Below are 16,482 nucleotides of genomic sequence, written 5' to 3'. Positions count from 1 at the left end.
ATCCACTATGTATTCTGATTCTTTCTCATGGTTTTCCAACATACATTTTTTATGTTCAAAGTATGCTGGGTAAAATTATATTGTTCACAACACAATCATTTACATTTTTATTAAATATTCTTCTTGATAACTAAAGGGTGGTAAAAGAATGGAATACCCATGTGCTTGTGATCCCCAAAGTGAGTGCAAAGACTGTTGACTCGCAGTGCCTGGCACGCAGTGTTTTTAAGTACATGTCACATTTCTCACTTTGCAAACATCTCTTAAAAAGATTGTAATTCTGTCAGTGATGATGGCCATGTTGGAGCTGGATCAGTGCATTGCCCACATTTTGAACAGCAGAGCCACCCTCCATTTCTCAAGTCACTGATTTAATACCTTGTTTGTAAGTTGAAGACACTCACGATGTATATAAAGAGTCCTTCATAATGGTACCATGATCGTATCATTATTGGATGGGGCATCACCCATTGCTCCACCCTGCCCCAATTTCCGTTAAAAGGGAGCTTGCCCCTACCACCTCTCACACTGCCCGCTGTCTTCTGCGTGTTGTACCTATGTGAGTGCTTCTCCGGATGTGTTAATGAGCTTACCTGTGACATTAGGGTGGCACAGAGCTGAATATCATACCACACTCGGTGGGTCAATCAACCAGACCCTCTCTACCTAAACTCTTGCTAGCAAAATATGTAATGTCTATAGAAAACAAAAGAAATTGAAATCCTAAAAATGTAGAAAAAGAAAATGTGTGACTTGGAAAAGAATAACAGGCCTGGAGAATTCCCACACCACAGGAGCAATGTTAACGTGAAGCTGCTAAGATGAGTACTTGTTCAATTTCATGGTTTTGCCACAAGGTTGTTTAGCATCGCTGGGGAACTTCGAAAAATTTGGCTTTAACAGAGTAAAACTACAAGCAGGAATACTTATCTGTGGCTGGTCAGAGTTCAGCCTTTGTTGAAGATTTCATTGGCTAACTGAAAGTGTCCTAGTGGCTTTCCGTACCCACTCTCCTTACCCTGCCGCGTGAACGAATTTCAATCTCTAAGTTTTGTATCGGGAGGAGTGAAGCAGGAGCTCAGCTGAATGCAGCGGTAATGGATGTCTTCCTCCACTTCAGAGCCTGGCAGAGCCTCTCTCTAGCGTAGATGTAGGACAGGACTTTAAAGGGTGACCATGCAACCATTGCTAATGAAGACTTGCCCAATCCTCAGAACATTTATAAGGAACATGCCTTGGGTATCAACACAAGCCCAAGTTTTCATGGACTAGAAATCCAAAATGGTGCATACATGTTTGACTGAGAGGAGCTCTTAGCAAACCGTCTCTACCACTGACCCTCCCTGTTCAGCCCCCTGAAGTAATATTCATAAGGTATATGCCTTTAGGTATCAAAAGAATTCAAAGTTTCATGGTCTAGAAATCCAAAATGGAGAATACCTGTTCCCAATGGGAAGAGCTCTCTGCAAATCACCTCTACCACTGACCCTTTATGTTTAGCCCTGTAAGCTTTAAAGGACTTCTGCTGTTACCTACCACACTTCTTGTGGCCTCCTATCAGTAGGTCTCCTTTAGTGCTGCTAGGTATTCCTTTCCAGATAATCAGATTTTAAACTTGTTATTGGTCTTTCTAGCCCAGATTACCAAAACACTGAGAAATTACTTTTGCTCATAAATTCCATTTAAAAGTTGGAAATGTAATATCCCTTTATTTATTTATTTATTTATTTATTTATTTATTTATTTATTTATTTGTGTGTTTTAAAAAGCGCACAGCTGCCCCAATGGGGCGTCCCGGCGCTGAGAACTCTGGAAACAGGGGGCATAGGATCAGGAAGCCAATTAAGAGGAAAAAAGATGGGTCTTAAGGGACTTACGGAATGCTGATTCTGTTTGGCAGGTGCGTAAGGCTACCGGGAGCTTGTTCCAACGCTGAGTTGCACATACCTCAAAGGTTTTTCCACCTGCACGAGATCGTTTAAATCGTGGAGTTTCCAGGAAATATAGGGAATTGGAGCGTAATGTCCTGGAGTTGACATACGGTCGCAAGGTGCTTCTCAAATGGGCCGACCCATTGCCTTTGGATGCTCGGAAAGCCAGCGTCATGGCCTTGAAAACGCATCTTTTAGCAATGGGTAGCCAGTGCAGATTACTGAGGTGTGGAGAGATATGATGTCTAGCAGGGATTCTCTCCACCAGCCGAGCGGCGGCGTTTTGGACCGTCTGAAGTTTGTGACAGAGGCCTGCTGTGATCCCAAGGTATAGAGCATTGGCATTGTCAAGATGGGATTTTATCAATGCCTGGATCACAGTCTTTACATATAGCAAGAGTTAGGCCATGAAACCAAGGCTGCAAGGAAAGTATGAAGCTAATTCGTGTTAAGTCTTAAAAGCATTTAAGGAAGAAACATCCCCTTCCCTACTTGAAAGACCTGTACGGTGATCTGGGTGGCAGTGTAGTTGCGCTCATAGAAAAAGGTGTCATAATAAAGTGACTCCAACAGCAATTTGGAAGTATAAATACCCAACATTTTTAAAATAGCACATGTGCTTGGGCCTGGCCAGCAGGCTGCAACCACTGACTGCGGAGGTCAACACACCAGCTATCCTGAGTAAAATGGGGGGGGACTGTGGAAAAGATGGATTTATTTAGATGTCTGCATATGATTAGAGGTTTCGGGCATGAGGACTGCAGAGAGCACACTTATGTCATGTGATGTAACAATTTGTTTATACATTCACACTTCCTGGCCAGAGGGCACTGTCATAAGGCAAGCACACTTTGATCAATTTTCTGATGGCAACATGTTCTTTGGAAATAGACAGAGTTGATTTCCTTTGCAGAACACTGGTGGTGCTGATCTTGTAACAGTGAGAAAGAGGTTTATGAAAGAGCTCCAAGTCCTGCCATCAGTCAGGAGGGTCCTGCAGGAAGGGGGATATCATTGCATGCCATTACTTTAATTTGATGTTATTTCTACAAGTGACCCATTAATAATGACAATTTTGTAATAATGTTTTTGATTACAGGAGACATTCATTAGCAGTGAAGAAAAATTCCGCTACTACTTTGCCATGGACGGAAAAACTTACCAGGTTATACTACAGCACTTCTACCGTCTGCTCCCGAAGGTAAGCTTTAGATTTTCAACCATTCTAAATGTATTTATTTCCAAGACATAATCCTTTAGCAATAAAAAAAAAAAAAATGTAAAAGAAGGTATGAGAACATATTTTTCAATGTCGAAGCTCCATAGAGATAAACATTATAATAAGCCGCCGAGCGCAACCGTAGTTCACTTTCACATAATAGATTGTATACCTTTTTCTTAAACACATCTAATACAAGTAAAATTCAGTAAGCTCTTTTACAAACACCGATATTTGTTTTGTTGAGAAATGATGTTATTAATACCTATGAAAATATTAGACAATAAAAGATTCTTTCTGGGTTAACCTATTACAAATGATCAAATCTAAATATTTCTATTTGAATAAAGTGACTAATGTTTCTGATCATTTTGTAGTTTGATATTTCCTAAAAATAGGACAAGGGATTTCTTCCTTACTTCCCAAAACAACATACAGTCTAAGAGGAAATAATAATGAGCCAGATGTAGCGAGCCAAATTGCTATCGCAATAGCTAAAGTTCACAGAATTTCAGCGTTTTGGATCGCAATTCAGATGTGTGCAATGTAAGAAGGCAAATACCTACTCGCAAAATAAGGAATTGCAAAAATTGCGATATTGCCTTAAGGAATCGCAAATTACCACCAACATCAAGTTAGTGGTCATTTGCGATTTCCTTTAAATAAGCACTTTTTTTCATTTGGCATGTATATGCACCACATGTGCACACATGCACATTTCAGGGGTGCAACAGGGTGTCCTTTTGGACCCTTGAAATTGGGTACTCGCAAATTGCGCACCCAATTCCCATTCATTCCTATTATTCCAATCAAGATATTCCTTGATTGAGAAACGCAATTTGCAATTCGCAATTAAGGAATAGTAAGGAATTGTAATTATCACTTTGCTAAAAATTGCTATTACGGACTCACAAAACTAATTTTACCTACACGTAGATGACACTTTTTATTTGAAACCATTTGTTCTCTGAGATCTCTTATTCTCCAAATCCGGTCAATCACAATCTTTATTCACAAATTTTCAACCCAAGTAAATTTATCTGGAATTTAAGACACATAGGGAATATAACTTTAACTCGAGTCCCTTGAAAGGAATGCTTCGGACATTTCTTGGAGGACAACAAACTTTTATCTTATGTTTTTCTTTGTCTTTCGTCTGCGTCAGTATTTCAACTTCTCATGTCGATTTTTCTTAAAGATGTGAAGAATGTTGCCATTTTCCATAATGACGTTTTGATCCATGCCCATGATAGACAGGCCCCAGATGATGGCATAATGGACAAAGTTTTGTCTATATTCCAGAGCCAAGGTGTAGTTTTGACACTGGTGTCCAACCTGGACCAGGATTAGTGAATGCTATATCACAAGCAACTCCTCCCAATGTCACAATCGATGTGAAATCTTTCCTTGGATTGAGTGAATTTTATTTGTGGTTTATATCTGATTATGCTATGAATGAACTATGGGATGAAAAATACAAAACAGCTTTTGAATGGGTGAAGAGACAACTGAGTGAGGTCAAAGCTTTAACACCCTCTGATCCTTCAATACTGTATTCTCTTACTGTTGATGTAATCCCGGCTTAGGTGCAGTGTTGACTCACAGAATTACCAATGAAGAAAGAACCATTGTCTTTGCATCAGAGAGTTCCACTACTCGGTTATTGAAAAATAATGTTTGGCATGCTGGTGGGCAGTTGAAAAAATGAGGTGTTATATGTGGGACAGAAGATTTACACTTCTGACAGACCACAAACCCCTTACTTTAATATATTAGGAGGAACATCTAATAGGAGTAATAGTTTTCGTATATCTAAGCTGTCCACCAAATTGCTGCAATTTCAGTTTAATATTGAGCACATTTCTGGTGGAAAGAATATCAGAGCAGACTAACTAAATGCTTATGTTGATGAAGACCTGGACAACTTTATTGAAAATGAAAGTGCATGTTCTTTTTCAGAAGCGCAGTGGAAGAGTGAGACTCAAGAGGACATTGCTTTAAAACATGTAGCTAAATACATTATTAAAGATTGGCCTAAGGAAAAGAATGTTGAGATTTTAATTCAACCATATGTCAAAGTGACTGATGACTTATCATTAGTAGATGGTTAAGCAATGTGGTCAGGCAAATTAGTTCCTTCTGAGAAGTTGAAAAACATATTGTTAAAGGGCATCTTGGGGCTACTCTTACCACACACACAGCGAGTGTCCACTTCTGGTGGCCACAGATTGATAAGGAAGTTGATTGTATGGTTCATGACCATAGTTTGTCAAGCCATAAGATCTTCAAATCCCAAAAATGTTTGCTCCAAATTCATGAGATTAGATAAATCTAATGTCTATGGTTTTTGTATAATATTGTAGTTAGTATTGAACTGTAAATAACTTGTTGTGGCTGTGAATGCGAGTGTGAAGTGGTTGAATGTCTGATATGTTGAGTGACTGTGAATATGGAATGATGATGAATATGTGGAGTTTAATGCTTTGTGAAAAGTAAGAATTTTTGTATTTGTAATGTAGATGTTGAAAAAATGTAAATTGGGTGAAATGTAACCAACGAAGGTATTTAAAGTAAAAAATAAACAAAGAGATTAATTCCAACTGAACTAGAAGTCTTGTACCCACATTGTATTCAATTCTAATGTGCTGTGGTGAAAGGAAAAGGATTTACGTAACAGTATTGGCAGTTGTTTAGTTTTCTATTAGTTAGTGGCTTGGCCTTACTGTTGGGAGCCCAAACCCAGTGGTGTTATTTATGGGTAAAATTAAGCATTTACCTCATGGGTCTGTTTCATAACCTGCCCTATTATTCTCGGTTTGCTTTAGTCCGGGTCGACTACTATTCTAAATGGCCAGAGGTAAAGTTTGTTTGGGGAACCAGATTCCAAAGCAGTCTTGGATTTGCTTAAAAATGTCTTCATGAGGAAGGGGTTTCCTGAGGTGATAGCCTCTGAAAATGTGGTCCAATTTGTGTCAACTAAAGAGGAGAATTTTCTACAGGAAAGAAGCATTAACCATTTAAAGAGTTCACTCTATCACCTGCAAACCAACGATCTGGTTCAGCAACTCAACAGAGTGATAGCGGACTGTAAACATTGGGCTCTGTGGCCTAAATGTGTGGTGCCGGTAGCTGTGAGGACTCTCCTTTGGTTTTACAGAACAACACTTCACTCTACAACCAGCATTTCTCCTTTTGAAATGCGGAGGGGTAGGAAGCCCTCAACTGAGTTAAATCAGCTTGGATTTCTAAATGGCTCAAAGAATTTATCATGGGCTGATATGGATGCAATTGTGTGAAACAATGTTGAAAATGCTCAAGCATAGCAAAAAGTTTTTATAACAAAAAGAAGAGTGCGTCTGTAAAACATTTTGATGTGGGAGATGTTGTCCATGTGAAAAGGATGTCTTTTGTATACTCAAGGAATCTCAAAAGGTGTGCACGTCACTGCACTGTTTCACAAAGATAAATTGAAGTAATGAAAGTCTCTGGTGTTCGCGTCACCGCGCAGCTCTTTAAAGCCAAATTCAAAGTGAACACTTTGTAAAGTGAACAATTAGTTGGAGGAGGAGTTGCCACTCATAAAAAAGTACGGGATGCTCAAAAACCCCATCTGAACCACTACCAGTCCAAGGGGAATGCAAATATGATTTTATGAGAGCATGAGCAATTCGTGTAATGTTGTGCATGTCACTGTGCTGCCTTGTGAACAGTAATTGCAAACACAACAGTGATGGACAGAATGTGGATCAATGTCACACATTCACCCCAGTCCAAAGATCTGGGCCCAAATCCATCGTTTTTCCACTCCACACCACCCTGGGTTAGACAATGGCGATATGCAAATCAGCGCTGACCCTGTGCCCCATGGGAACAGTCCAGTCCGAACTACAAAAGCCATGTCCTTCCCAGAACGGAAACAAGCATCCGAGGACCGGCCCGGTTTCGAGGTAACACCTCTCATCAGCCCAGCTAGCTTGATTCCAGTGGTGTGGAGTGTCTGGGACTCACGTCTGAGCATCCCCAGTACACTTAGAGCGGTAATTGCAAACAATTGCTCAGACGTGAGTCCCAGGCACTCCACACCACTGGAATCAAGCTAGCCGGGCTGATGAGAGGTGTTACCTCGAAACCGGGCCGGTCCTTGGATGCTTGTTTCCCAAGAACCCAAGAAGTGCGGGAAGCAGGAGCCAATCGCTCCGGCGTGACCTACCTTACGATAATTTTGAAATGGGAAATGATCAGAGGGTAAGTCAGGCGGTAAGCATTCTACTCACCATTTATACATACCATCCACATCATACACACACACTTCATCATCAGCTAAAATAACAGGTAAAAGACCTACTAGGATCTCTCCACTCTGGTGTCCACTTCTATTCTCATCTTCAAAGGAACAGCATACCTCTGTTTTCTCAGTTCTATGTAATCTAAATACATGTATTTCTCCTATTTCCGGGGAAAACCACATTTATTGGAGCACTGTGAGACTATGCAGCAACATAGATGGAGGTCATAGACCACTGTCCTCTACAGATCACCAGCAGAGCATTGGTAGAGCCCAGTAGACACACTTGTTCCTTGTTCATCACATCATCACCACTCCGGCCCATTTCATACCACCTCAGGTCCCTTCTGCCCTCTAGGTAAAATCATGAATAAAGCATTGAAGGCCACCTGCCAGTGGTTGATCCACTGGTTTATGGAGCTAGAACAGGTGTGTCAAACATGGCTTGTTCAACTGTGTAACTCTGCCCACTGGAAGGAGTTGTGGCGTGGACCCTAAAAACAATCTATTAAAGTGAAAGTACTTCATTATGAATAACAGGTTTGTGTTTGTGCAGATGAGTGATCTTGCGAATAATAGGCATAAATGTTTGGACGAATGTTTGAATAAGGGAATTAATGAGTGAATGACTGAATTATTTGAGTGCGTAGATAGATGAATGAATGGATGGATAGATGAATGAACGAGTCAGTGCATGGGTAGATTGCTGCATAAAAAACAGAGTGCCATGCTTCATAAATTAATTAGCGCAGAGATGAAAGAAAGGGGCCATATGACACTAGAGGTGAATGGAATTTATTTGCAGTATTTATATAGCCTTGAAGCATGGCTTGCCAATAACAGAACAATATTTAAGGGGGAACAACCTGAAAATGCAGTTTAAACTACACAATTCCCTTATCACACAGTCTGTACCATGCGTACATCTTTAGCATGCATGTGACTACAATGCATAAGCCTATACCACGCATGTCACTACCACACACCATTACCATGCATTATAGGCAAATACACTTACCACGCAGTTGTATGTTGGATAAATTATAGGCTAAACAAAAAAAGCCTTTACAACAAAAGTTTTTACCACAGATATGCCTTTACCATGAAAATGTAAGTCTTTGGCGGGTAAATATAACCCCCTTTTTATTATACATATTTATATAAATATGGATAATAAAAAAGGGTTTATTATTTTGATGTTTCTCTTATCACACATGCCTTTACCATGCATTATTAGGTAAGAAGATCGGTAAGTAGATAGGTACGTATATATGTTAGTACATGATATATTCATTTTTAAATAAAAATAGTTAAAGGATTATCAATTTAATAAACTATAATATATGGGTTTTAACATTAATTTCATTTATTTCTATTAATTTTAGGGCTCTAACACAAACCTTAAGGGATGAGATGGAAGGGATATATGGTATTGGGTGGAGACGTGTGTTAATACTCAGGTATTGATTATAATACTTGAGTATTCATTATAAAAGACATAATACATTTTTTTTAAATGGTTGAAGACAATTAAAATCATAGTGCTCTTAATGTTATTTTAATCATTATAATGCAAAAAAACAATAACTAATACCATGTTTAAAAAAATTTAATATTTACTTATAAATAGTTATAAAATAGGAATTCTTTTTTTAACAAATAGTGTTGTGGTTAAGATTGCAATCAAGGAAGAAATGCGGTCAGGTAAGAACAATTTACTTAACCTTTGTAAGTATATACTTGGCTGTGTTTAATTTGAAGAGAGGGGGGTAGTTAGATGTTAGAGAGTATTGAAATGCATGTTTTGCTGTTTTTACCACTTTTATATTCCCATGCAGGTTGTGAGCATATGCCTAAGTAAGGATTTTTTTTTCAAAGTAGGTTAAAAAAAATGCAGAAATACCTTTTATATTTTTGGCATTGTGTTTTTCAAACTTGCTAGTGATTTTATGGGAAGAAGACCACATGCTTACTGTAGATACTTTGGATTTGTGGATGGATTGCTACCGGATTCTTCTCCGGGACTACGATTTGCAAAATTGATTTTTTGGGCTCATGTTTTTAAAAATAGACTTCTACTTTGGATTTCTTTTTTGGGGAATAACTGATCTTCAATGTCCTAGGATCACTACTGGATTATTTTCAGGAAATGTCATTATTTTTTTTAAGTTCAGAAAAATTTTATTGAAGGAATATGACATAAGCTTACAAAGTAAGACAAAGAAAATAACAAGCAAAAGTATACATCAAGATAATTAAAGGTATTAATATAAGCTATAAAAAGAAACATCAAAAATTGAGAATAAATATAAGCAAAATTGGCAACTGGTATGACATAAGGTAATAAAAGATATACTAAATATACATTGTAATTACAAGAAAAGCTAAAATAATATTAATATGTTTAACAAAATACAGGAATTCATGGAGGTTTAGGAACTTCTTGCTGTAACGGGGACAAAGGCAGAGAACTCTGAGCACTTAAATAAAAAAATAGTGTAACTGGACTCCACAATTCTTTTCGCTTGGCAGCTAAAGCCAAGGGGTAGACAAAAGTTGTATCTAACCTGTGATTATAGCAAACAGCATACCACCAAGCCTGATAAGATATTTTGGTAAAATCCAAGGAAATGTCATTATTGAGAACGCATTTTCTTTTTGCTATTTTTTTAAGAAAATGTAAGCTTTGTGGAATTCCTGTTTTTATTAGTTTTTTTTATTTTTCCTGAGAGTTGATCTGTTTATTGAATGTTGGTTTCCCCGTTTGGATTATTGGAGTACTGAAGACTCTTGGTGACAAGCAGTTTTAAAAATTCGCCAAGAGTTGAAGAAGGAAAGCAACTACTGGTAGGAACCCCAAAATCCCTTTAATTTGTAAAAAATACTCTAAAAAAATGTCAATTTAATGAGATAATGCTGTCAAAACAGGCAAGACATTTTCAGGTTGTCAGTGTGTGTTAGAAGTGTAGGATGCATGCAATATTGTTCAGGTAGTCCCATCAAGGAAAATTGATGGATTTTAACCAATAATCTCTCAGACATCTATATACTCTTATGGAAACACAAAGGTTCAGACTACCTGTCAATGACTAAGCCATTCTTATTTCTTGGAAACTTTGTTTCTTCTTCAAAATTGCAAAGAAATGATAAAGGATCGGATGAGGTCTACCTAGTGATTTGTTAAAAGAATTTTGTAAACCCTCTGTGGCATTGTTTGTCTATGCCCTAGGCCTGATTGGGGTTCGCAGAGTTTCACTACACGGAGTTGCCAAAAAACTCGGGGATATTCTGCCGAGTTCCGCAAGCAAGCAGAGTAATGCAGATTATTCTGGACACGGCACTGCCTGCTGCATAATACATGAGGACGTGAACAAACAGCAGCATCTGCTCAGCTGCAGCGCATCCTCCCTGCATTCTAATGGATCCTTCCTGAGGGGGCAGCAGGAGAAGGCAACCCACAGTACCATGCAGAGCACAGAGTGGCAAAACTTTCTGAACTCAGCCGGCGCAGTGGAGTTTGCCACCCACTCTGGCTTTGCACCTACCTCTAAGCAGGTTGAGTAACAGTTCCAGCAGTCAGTGGGAAATCTTGGCTTCCATCTATGGCCCAACGTGCTTAGATCGCCTGCTTAGATGTGTCATCAAATTATTTAGCCAATTTTTCTTAATTCTGGTTAAAGTACTCTGATTCACACACACACACAGAAGATACAAAGCACAACACTGTTAGTTCTTTAACTCATACTGCAGTTTACTGTTGGACATGTTATCCTCAAGGATGGATTTATTTTTTATGTTTCACCAATATAAATAGGAAATGGGAAAATATTGTGTCAAAAATATTGATCACAAAATATAGTTTTTATATACATTTACTCTAAGTACAAACATATGGAAAAGAATATTGTTTTACACTAACATCGGGAAATATGTACAAAATATTGTTTTTACTATATATGTAGTTTAAATAAATAAAGATTTAATATTTTAACACATAACATTAATATAAATTAAATTTAATATGTTTAAATACTATTTGAAAATATATATAAATATAAACTAATTTAAACAAAAATACACATATATATATATTTATACAGCTAAACTGAACTAAAATCTGTATTTTACTGGCTGGTTATTATGTTGGTTCAAACTCTAAATGTGTCAGAACTGCAATGCATTTAGGCATGTAGTATGTCTTCTATGCTCATCACGCACTTTGCACTTTAAAAATGGTGGCCAGGCCCCATGACTGCGTCATGTGATCAAGGCTTTTGGTAGCCGAAACGCGTCGTGGCAGACTGGTGTTGGGCGCAATAAAACTCTAAACACCACGATTTGGGTCTCGTTTCGTCTTTACCTCGATTTGGCTGTATGCTGTACTGCTGTCTGACTGAGGACGTTTCATACCGCATAGATATATATATCAAAGTGTGTATGTTTATAAACATGTATATAATGTAAAAAATATGAATTTTACCGTAAAAGAAATAAATGCTATTCCTATGAAAACTAGGTCCTAGCTATAAATATCTACTGGCAACCGCCTGCAGGTTTTATTGATCTATTATATATGATCTATTATATATATAAAACCTAAAATAGTTTTAATTTAGCCAGTAACTTTGGCGCCACTTGACAAATCTTTACAAAGTTTTTTTTAAAAATCCCTTTTTGTTTCAACTGCTGTGTTGGAAGTTTCAGGGTGATCTCTCAAGTGGGGGTCCCAAAACGAGTTTTCCCATGTTATGTCAATGGGGCTTTTTTATTTTTTGAACACGACTGCAGCCCAAACCGCTGAACGGGATTACACAAAATTTGGCAGAAAGCTAGATTCTGGTCCGGAAAGCATGCACTGTTTTGATTTGGTGCACATCCATTCAGTAGTTTCAGAGATATTTAAGTTTAAAAATATTAACATCGGGAGCCCAAAATCCCACAGAAATTTGACCAAGAAGTGTTGGCAGCCATCTTGGGACTCAACTTGAAGCTGAGTCCCACAGAAAAGTAAAAAAGAAAGAAAAGGGGGTGAGGTAGGAATACCCTGAGCTCCCAGATATGACCGGTGGGGAGGGGGTGGCCACAAAGGTTACCCACTGGGAGTTAAAAGCATTTTTTATTAAGTTCCAGCAAGAGTCATGCTGAGTTCTCGAATCCCACCATAAATCTCCAATAAAACGAAGCTCGGGCTGCCTGCAGTTCTTTATAAATTGTCACCAGGGTGGGCCAGGTCCCAGTGGCATAATGTAGATAAAGGAGGGGGGTTCATGAATGCCTCCTACTAGGGCCTATTATGTCCTGGGGAACACCACCTCCCTGGGGCTTTTTTACTAATTAATGTGGGGGAGGTCCGCGAGGCCTCCCTGGCTGCCCTGGGGACCTCCACCCCCATGGGGCTTCCTAACTTTTAATAAGGGTAGTCTTCTCAGATCCTGCAAACCCCTGAGACCACCACCTCCCCTGCCTTTCCTTATAGGAATGTGGGGACTATGTGGAGCACCACCTCCCCAGGGCATATGACAAAAAAGGAGGGAGGCCTGAGGGTACTTGGGGGCCAGAAACCACAAAGTGTGATTGCTGAGAGGTGGTCAAAGGCTACAACCCCTTTCCCACCACTCTTCAAACCCATCTTCTGATACACTATTAGTAGGGGGATCACGTCCCCTTGAATGCAAAGGGTCCTTGGGGGCAAACAAGCCCTGATGTTACCTCCAGTCAGTCCCAAACAGCGGGATTGCTGACAGGAACTTTGAGGCCATGCCCCCTGTACCCACCACTCTGAAAACACACCGCCTGGTGCACTGCTGGTTGGGGAATGAAGATCCCTTGGCTCCACATCATCCTTGGGGGCCAACTACCATTCCTGTTGCCTCCAGTAACTCCCACACAGCAGGATTGTGGAGAGGTTTTCGGAGGGCAATCCTCTTTTTTCTAGTTCTAAGCATACGCACCACCTTGCCCCTTGCTGGTTGGGAGATTAAGTCCTCTTGGATACTGGAGGTAATTGGGGGCCAGGAACCCCTTGTGATACTTCCAGTAAGTCCCAGACAGCAGCATTGATGAGAGCCTGTCAGAGGCCCTGCCCCCTTTCTCTACCAAACTTCAAATGTAACTACTAGTTAAAAAGAACATAGAAATTCACTGAAAAAACAAAGGTTATACGGATGTATAGTTAGAAATTGACATTTAAAAAAAACTTTGAAATTCACTGAAAAAAATCAAAGGTTAAAGTGACGTTGTAGTTAGGCTCAGGTTTTACTCATACAAACCCAGTGCAAATCAGCAGTTATAGGCAACTGTGCTAACTATACCTCGCACCCCCGTAACGCACTGCTTGTGTCCTCACATATTCAGTAAATAATAATATATTTGAACAATAATAATAAAAATATTGAACTTTATAAATAATAAATATACTATTCCCATTCCAATTTATATAACCGTATGGAAAGCACTGGACTCAGGAGGGGTAAAATGTAGTATTCCCACTCCAGCCGGTGCAACAATAGAGAGAGATTAGTTCTCTTCAAACAAATAACATATTTTAGCAACTCTATGAAGTAAGAAAAATATAAATACTTACATTGAAAAATTATGTCTACATTTTAACAAAAATTAAACAAATTACATAATGATTACATTTTTAAATAGTTATTATCAATTAAAATAAATAATACTAATGTCATTAAAATACCACATTATGGGGTCATTAGGATGGCGGACGGGCAAAAGTCCACCTGCCATCCATTCTTATTTGGGACGCCCGCCTACAAGGCGGCGGTCCCACTGGGCAAATTAGGATGTGACCTCCACTGTGACAGTCGCATTGCCCATGTTTTAAATTGCAATGGATGCTGCGCTCTGCAGCACCTACCGCAAGACAAAACAGACTCCCCCCACACATCCCTGCACTCTGTGACAGGCACCATGCAGTGCCTACTACATGGTGTAGGGATATGTGGGTAGTTGTAGGCGTGTGTCCCTAGCCCAGTGGGTTATGGGGTCCTGCTACGGGCCCCCAAGTCTGTTTCCAACTGCTGATTTGCGGCGGGTAGACTGCTGCAGAACGACTGGCACAAAGGAATATTGTAATCCCTTCGGTGGTGCCTGTCAGGCACCGCCACGTGTCAGAGAATACAGGGAGGTCTGACAGGCGGTTGGATAAAGAACGCCTGTCGAGACTGTGGCAATCGGTGTTTCCGACAGCCACACATCCAAATCCCATTATAATATGTTGGATGGAGATCCCTGTTACGATGGCCAAGGGACTGCCTGTCTGTCTCTGGCAGTCCCTCAGCTATCGTAATGATGCCCTCTATTTTCACAATCATCTGAGCCAACAAAACAAAATGTAATAGAAATTAAAAAGCATAACACGATTAACACATTACATAATAAATAACATCATTTTTTATACATAAATACATAATTTTAAATGTATTATTGCTTAAATAACTTCCTGCAAAATGCCTCTATAAACTAATCAACACACACCTAAAAATATCTTAATTACACAATTTACATAATTAGTTATCAATTACATATTTATAAACAACTAACAACAATTAATAATTAATTCTAATTAATTTACTTCCCACTCTGAACTACTATAAATCCCAATTTCAGGTGCACTACCTGCACCTAAAACTTAACTTAAATAATGAATGAATTACACAATTTACAATATTAATGATCAATTAAATAATGAATAATAATTAAGAATAAATGAATAATTAACGATAATGTTTTTACATCCCACCCTATACCCCTACAAACCCAACAATCCACTGTGACACTAAAAATCACAATAAACAATTCAATTAATTAAAAAAATTAAAAATGTATAAATGATGTTAGAAAACATGAACAATTTAATATACAACCAATTTATAGCATATACAATTAAAACATTAACTAAAATTCATAACAATTATTTTAAAATCATATTATTAATTTAAAAAACGATATTCATGACATAGATATTATTTCTGCTAACATTTGTGAGAAAATAGATTTTTAGATTATTTACATCTGAAAAGAATGTTTAATTATTTTTATAAGTACTATTTCTGAATGAATTTTGTATCTGAGATGGTTTTTCATCATTTGTAGTCTGGTTTATGACAGAGAAATGTATTTCTCTTTAGGTTGTTTGGTGGATGGCTTGTAGGTTTAAAACCTTTGTTGTAAGATCTGTATATTTAAAAAAAAAAAAGGAAAAAACCATTTGAGATTAGAAATGTTTGAAATTTAACTATGTTTTATTGTGAGCAAAATCCCTGCTGAGGAAAACTGGTTTTGTTGTTTTTTTAAAACAGTTTATTCACAGTGACAATTTTTTGAATACCACTATAAAAAACAAGAGGTATTCTGGTGGCACTCTTTGTTGCACATGGAAAGAAAATTGTTAGATTTGGTTATGCTTAGTTTTTTTTAAACCTTATTTACCTAGAAAGGTTTTTGTCTTTTCATGAACAGGGTATGGTTTTGACTTTCAGCTTGTAGATTTGCAAATTCTTTGAAGAGATTGTAAGGTCTGTTTAACCTCATCTCTGCTAGAGAGTTTCCCCTGCTGTGCTGGACAGCAATAAAAACAGGTGTGGTCATGACGAGCTCAGCTCGTCATAAGCACACGAGCACTGTGCTGCATGACGAGCTGAGCTCGTCATGAGCATGGAAGGGGTTAATAGAAACAAATATAAGTAATTCATACTGTAATTATAATGATTCCCCCCCCCCAGCCGCCGTCCAGTACCTGCCCCGAGGGAGGTATGCAGCTGAGTTAGAATAGTAAGTTTACCCCAGACACTTTCCAGCACCTGCCATAAGGTAAGTACTTGAAAGAGTTTGAATAGTAAATTTGACCCCCAGCCGCTGTCCAGCATATGCCTTGATGTAAGTATCAGGCAAATTGAGATTGACAATTTTTCTACCCAGCCACTTTCAAGCACCTGCCCTAAGGTAAATACTAGACGGAGTTACAGTAGTAAGTTTTCCACTGGTCAATGTACAGCAGCTACCCTCTGGTGAGTACCCAGCAAAGATAG

The 16,482-nt window shown here is 38.6% G+C and overlaps 1 protein-coding gene across 1 annotated transcript in view; it reads left to right on the top strand.

Annotated features, from left to right (window-relative positions):
- The window catches only part of LOC144791846 (putative cation-transporting ATPase 13A4), a 446,251-nt gene that overhangs the window by 331,237 nt on the left and 98,532 nt on the right, over nucleotides 1-16,482 (top strand). The window contains exon 20 of the mRNA XM_078666631.1: nucleotides 3,031-3,132. Within this exon, the coding sequence (XP_078522757.1) occupies nucleotides 3,031-3,132 (102 nt within the window). The remainder of the gene's footprint in view (nucleotides 1-3,030; nucleotides 3,133-16,482) is intronic.

Source organism: Lissotriton helveticus, chromosome 11 (assembly GCF_964261635.1).
Source record: "Lissotriton helveticus chromosome 11, aLisHel1.1, whole genome shotgun sequence".
Taxonomy (NCBI): Eukaryota; Metazoa; Chordata; class Amphibia; order Caudata; family Salamandridae; genus Lissotriton; species Lissotriton helveticus.
This window is presented reverse-complemented; position numbering and strand designations above follow the sequence as displayed.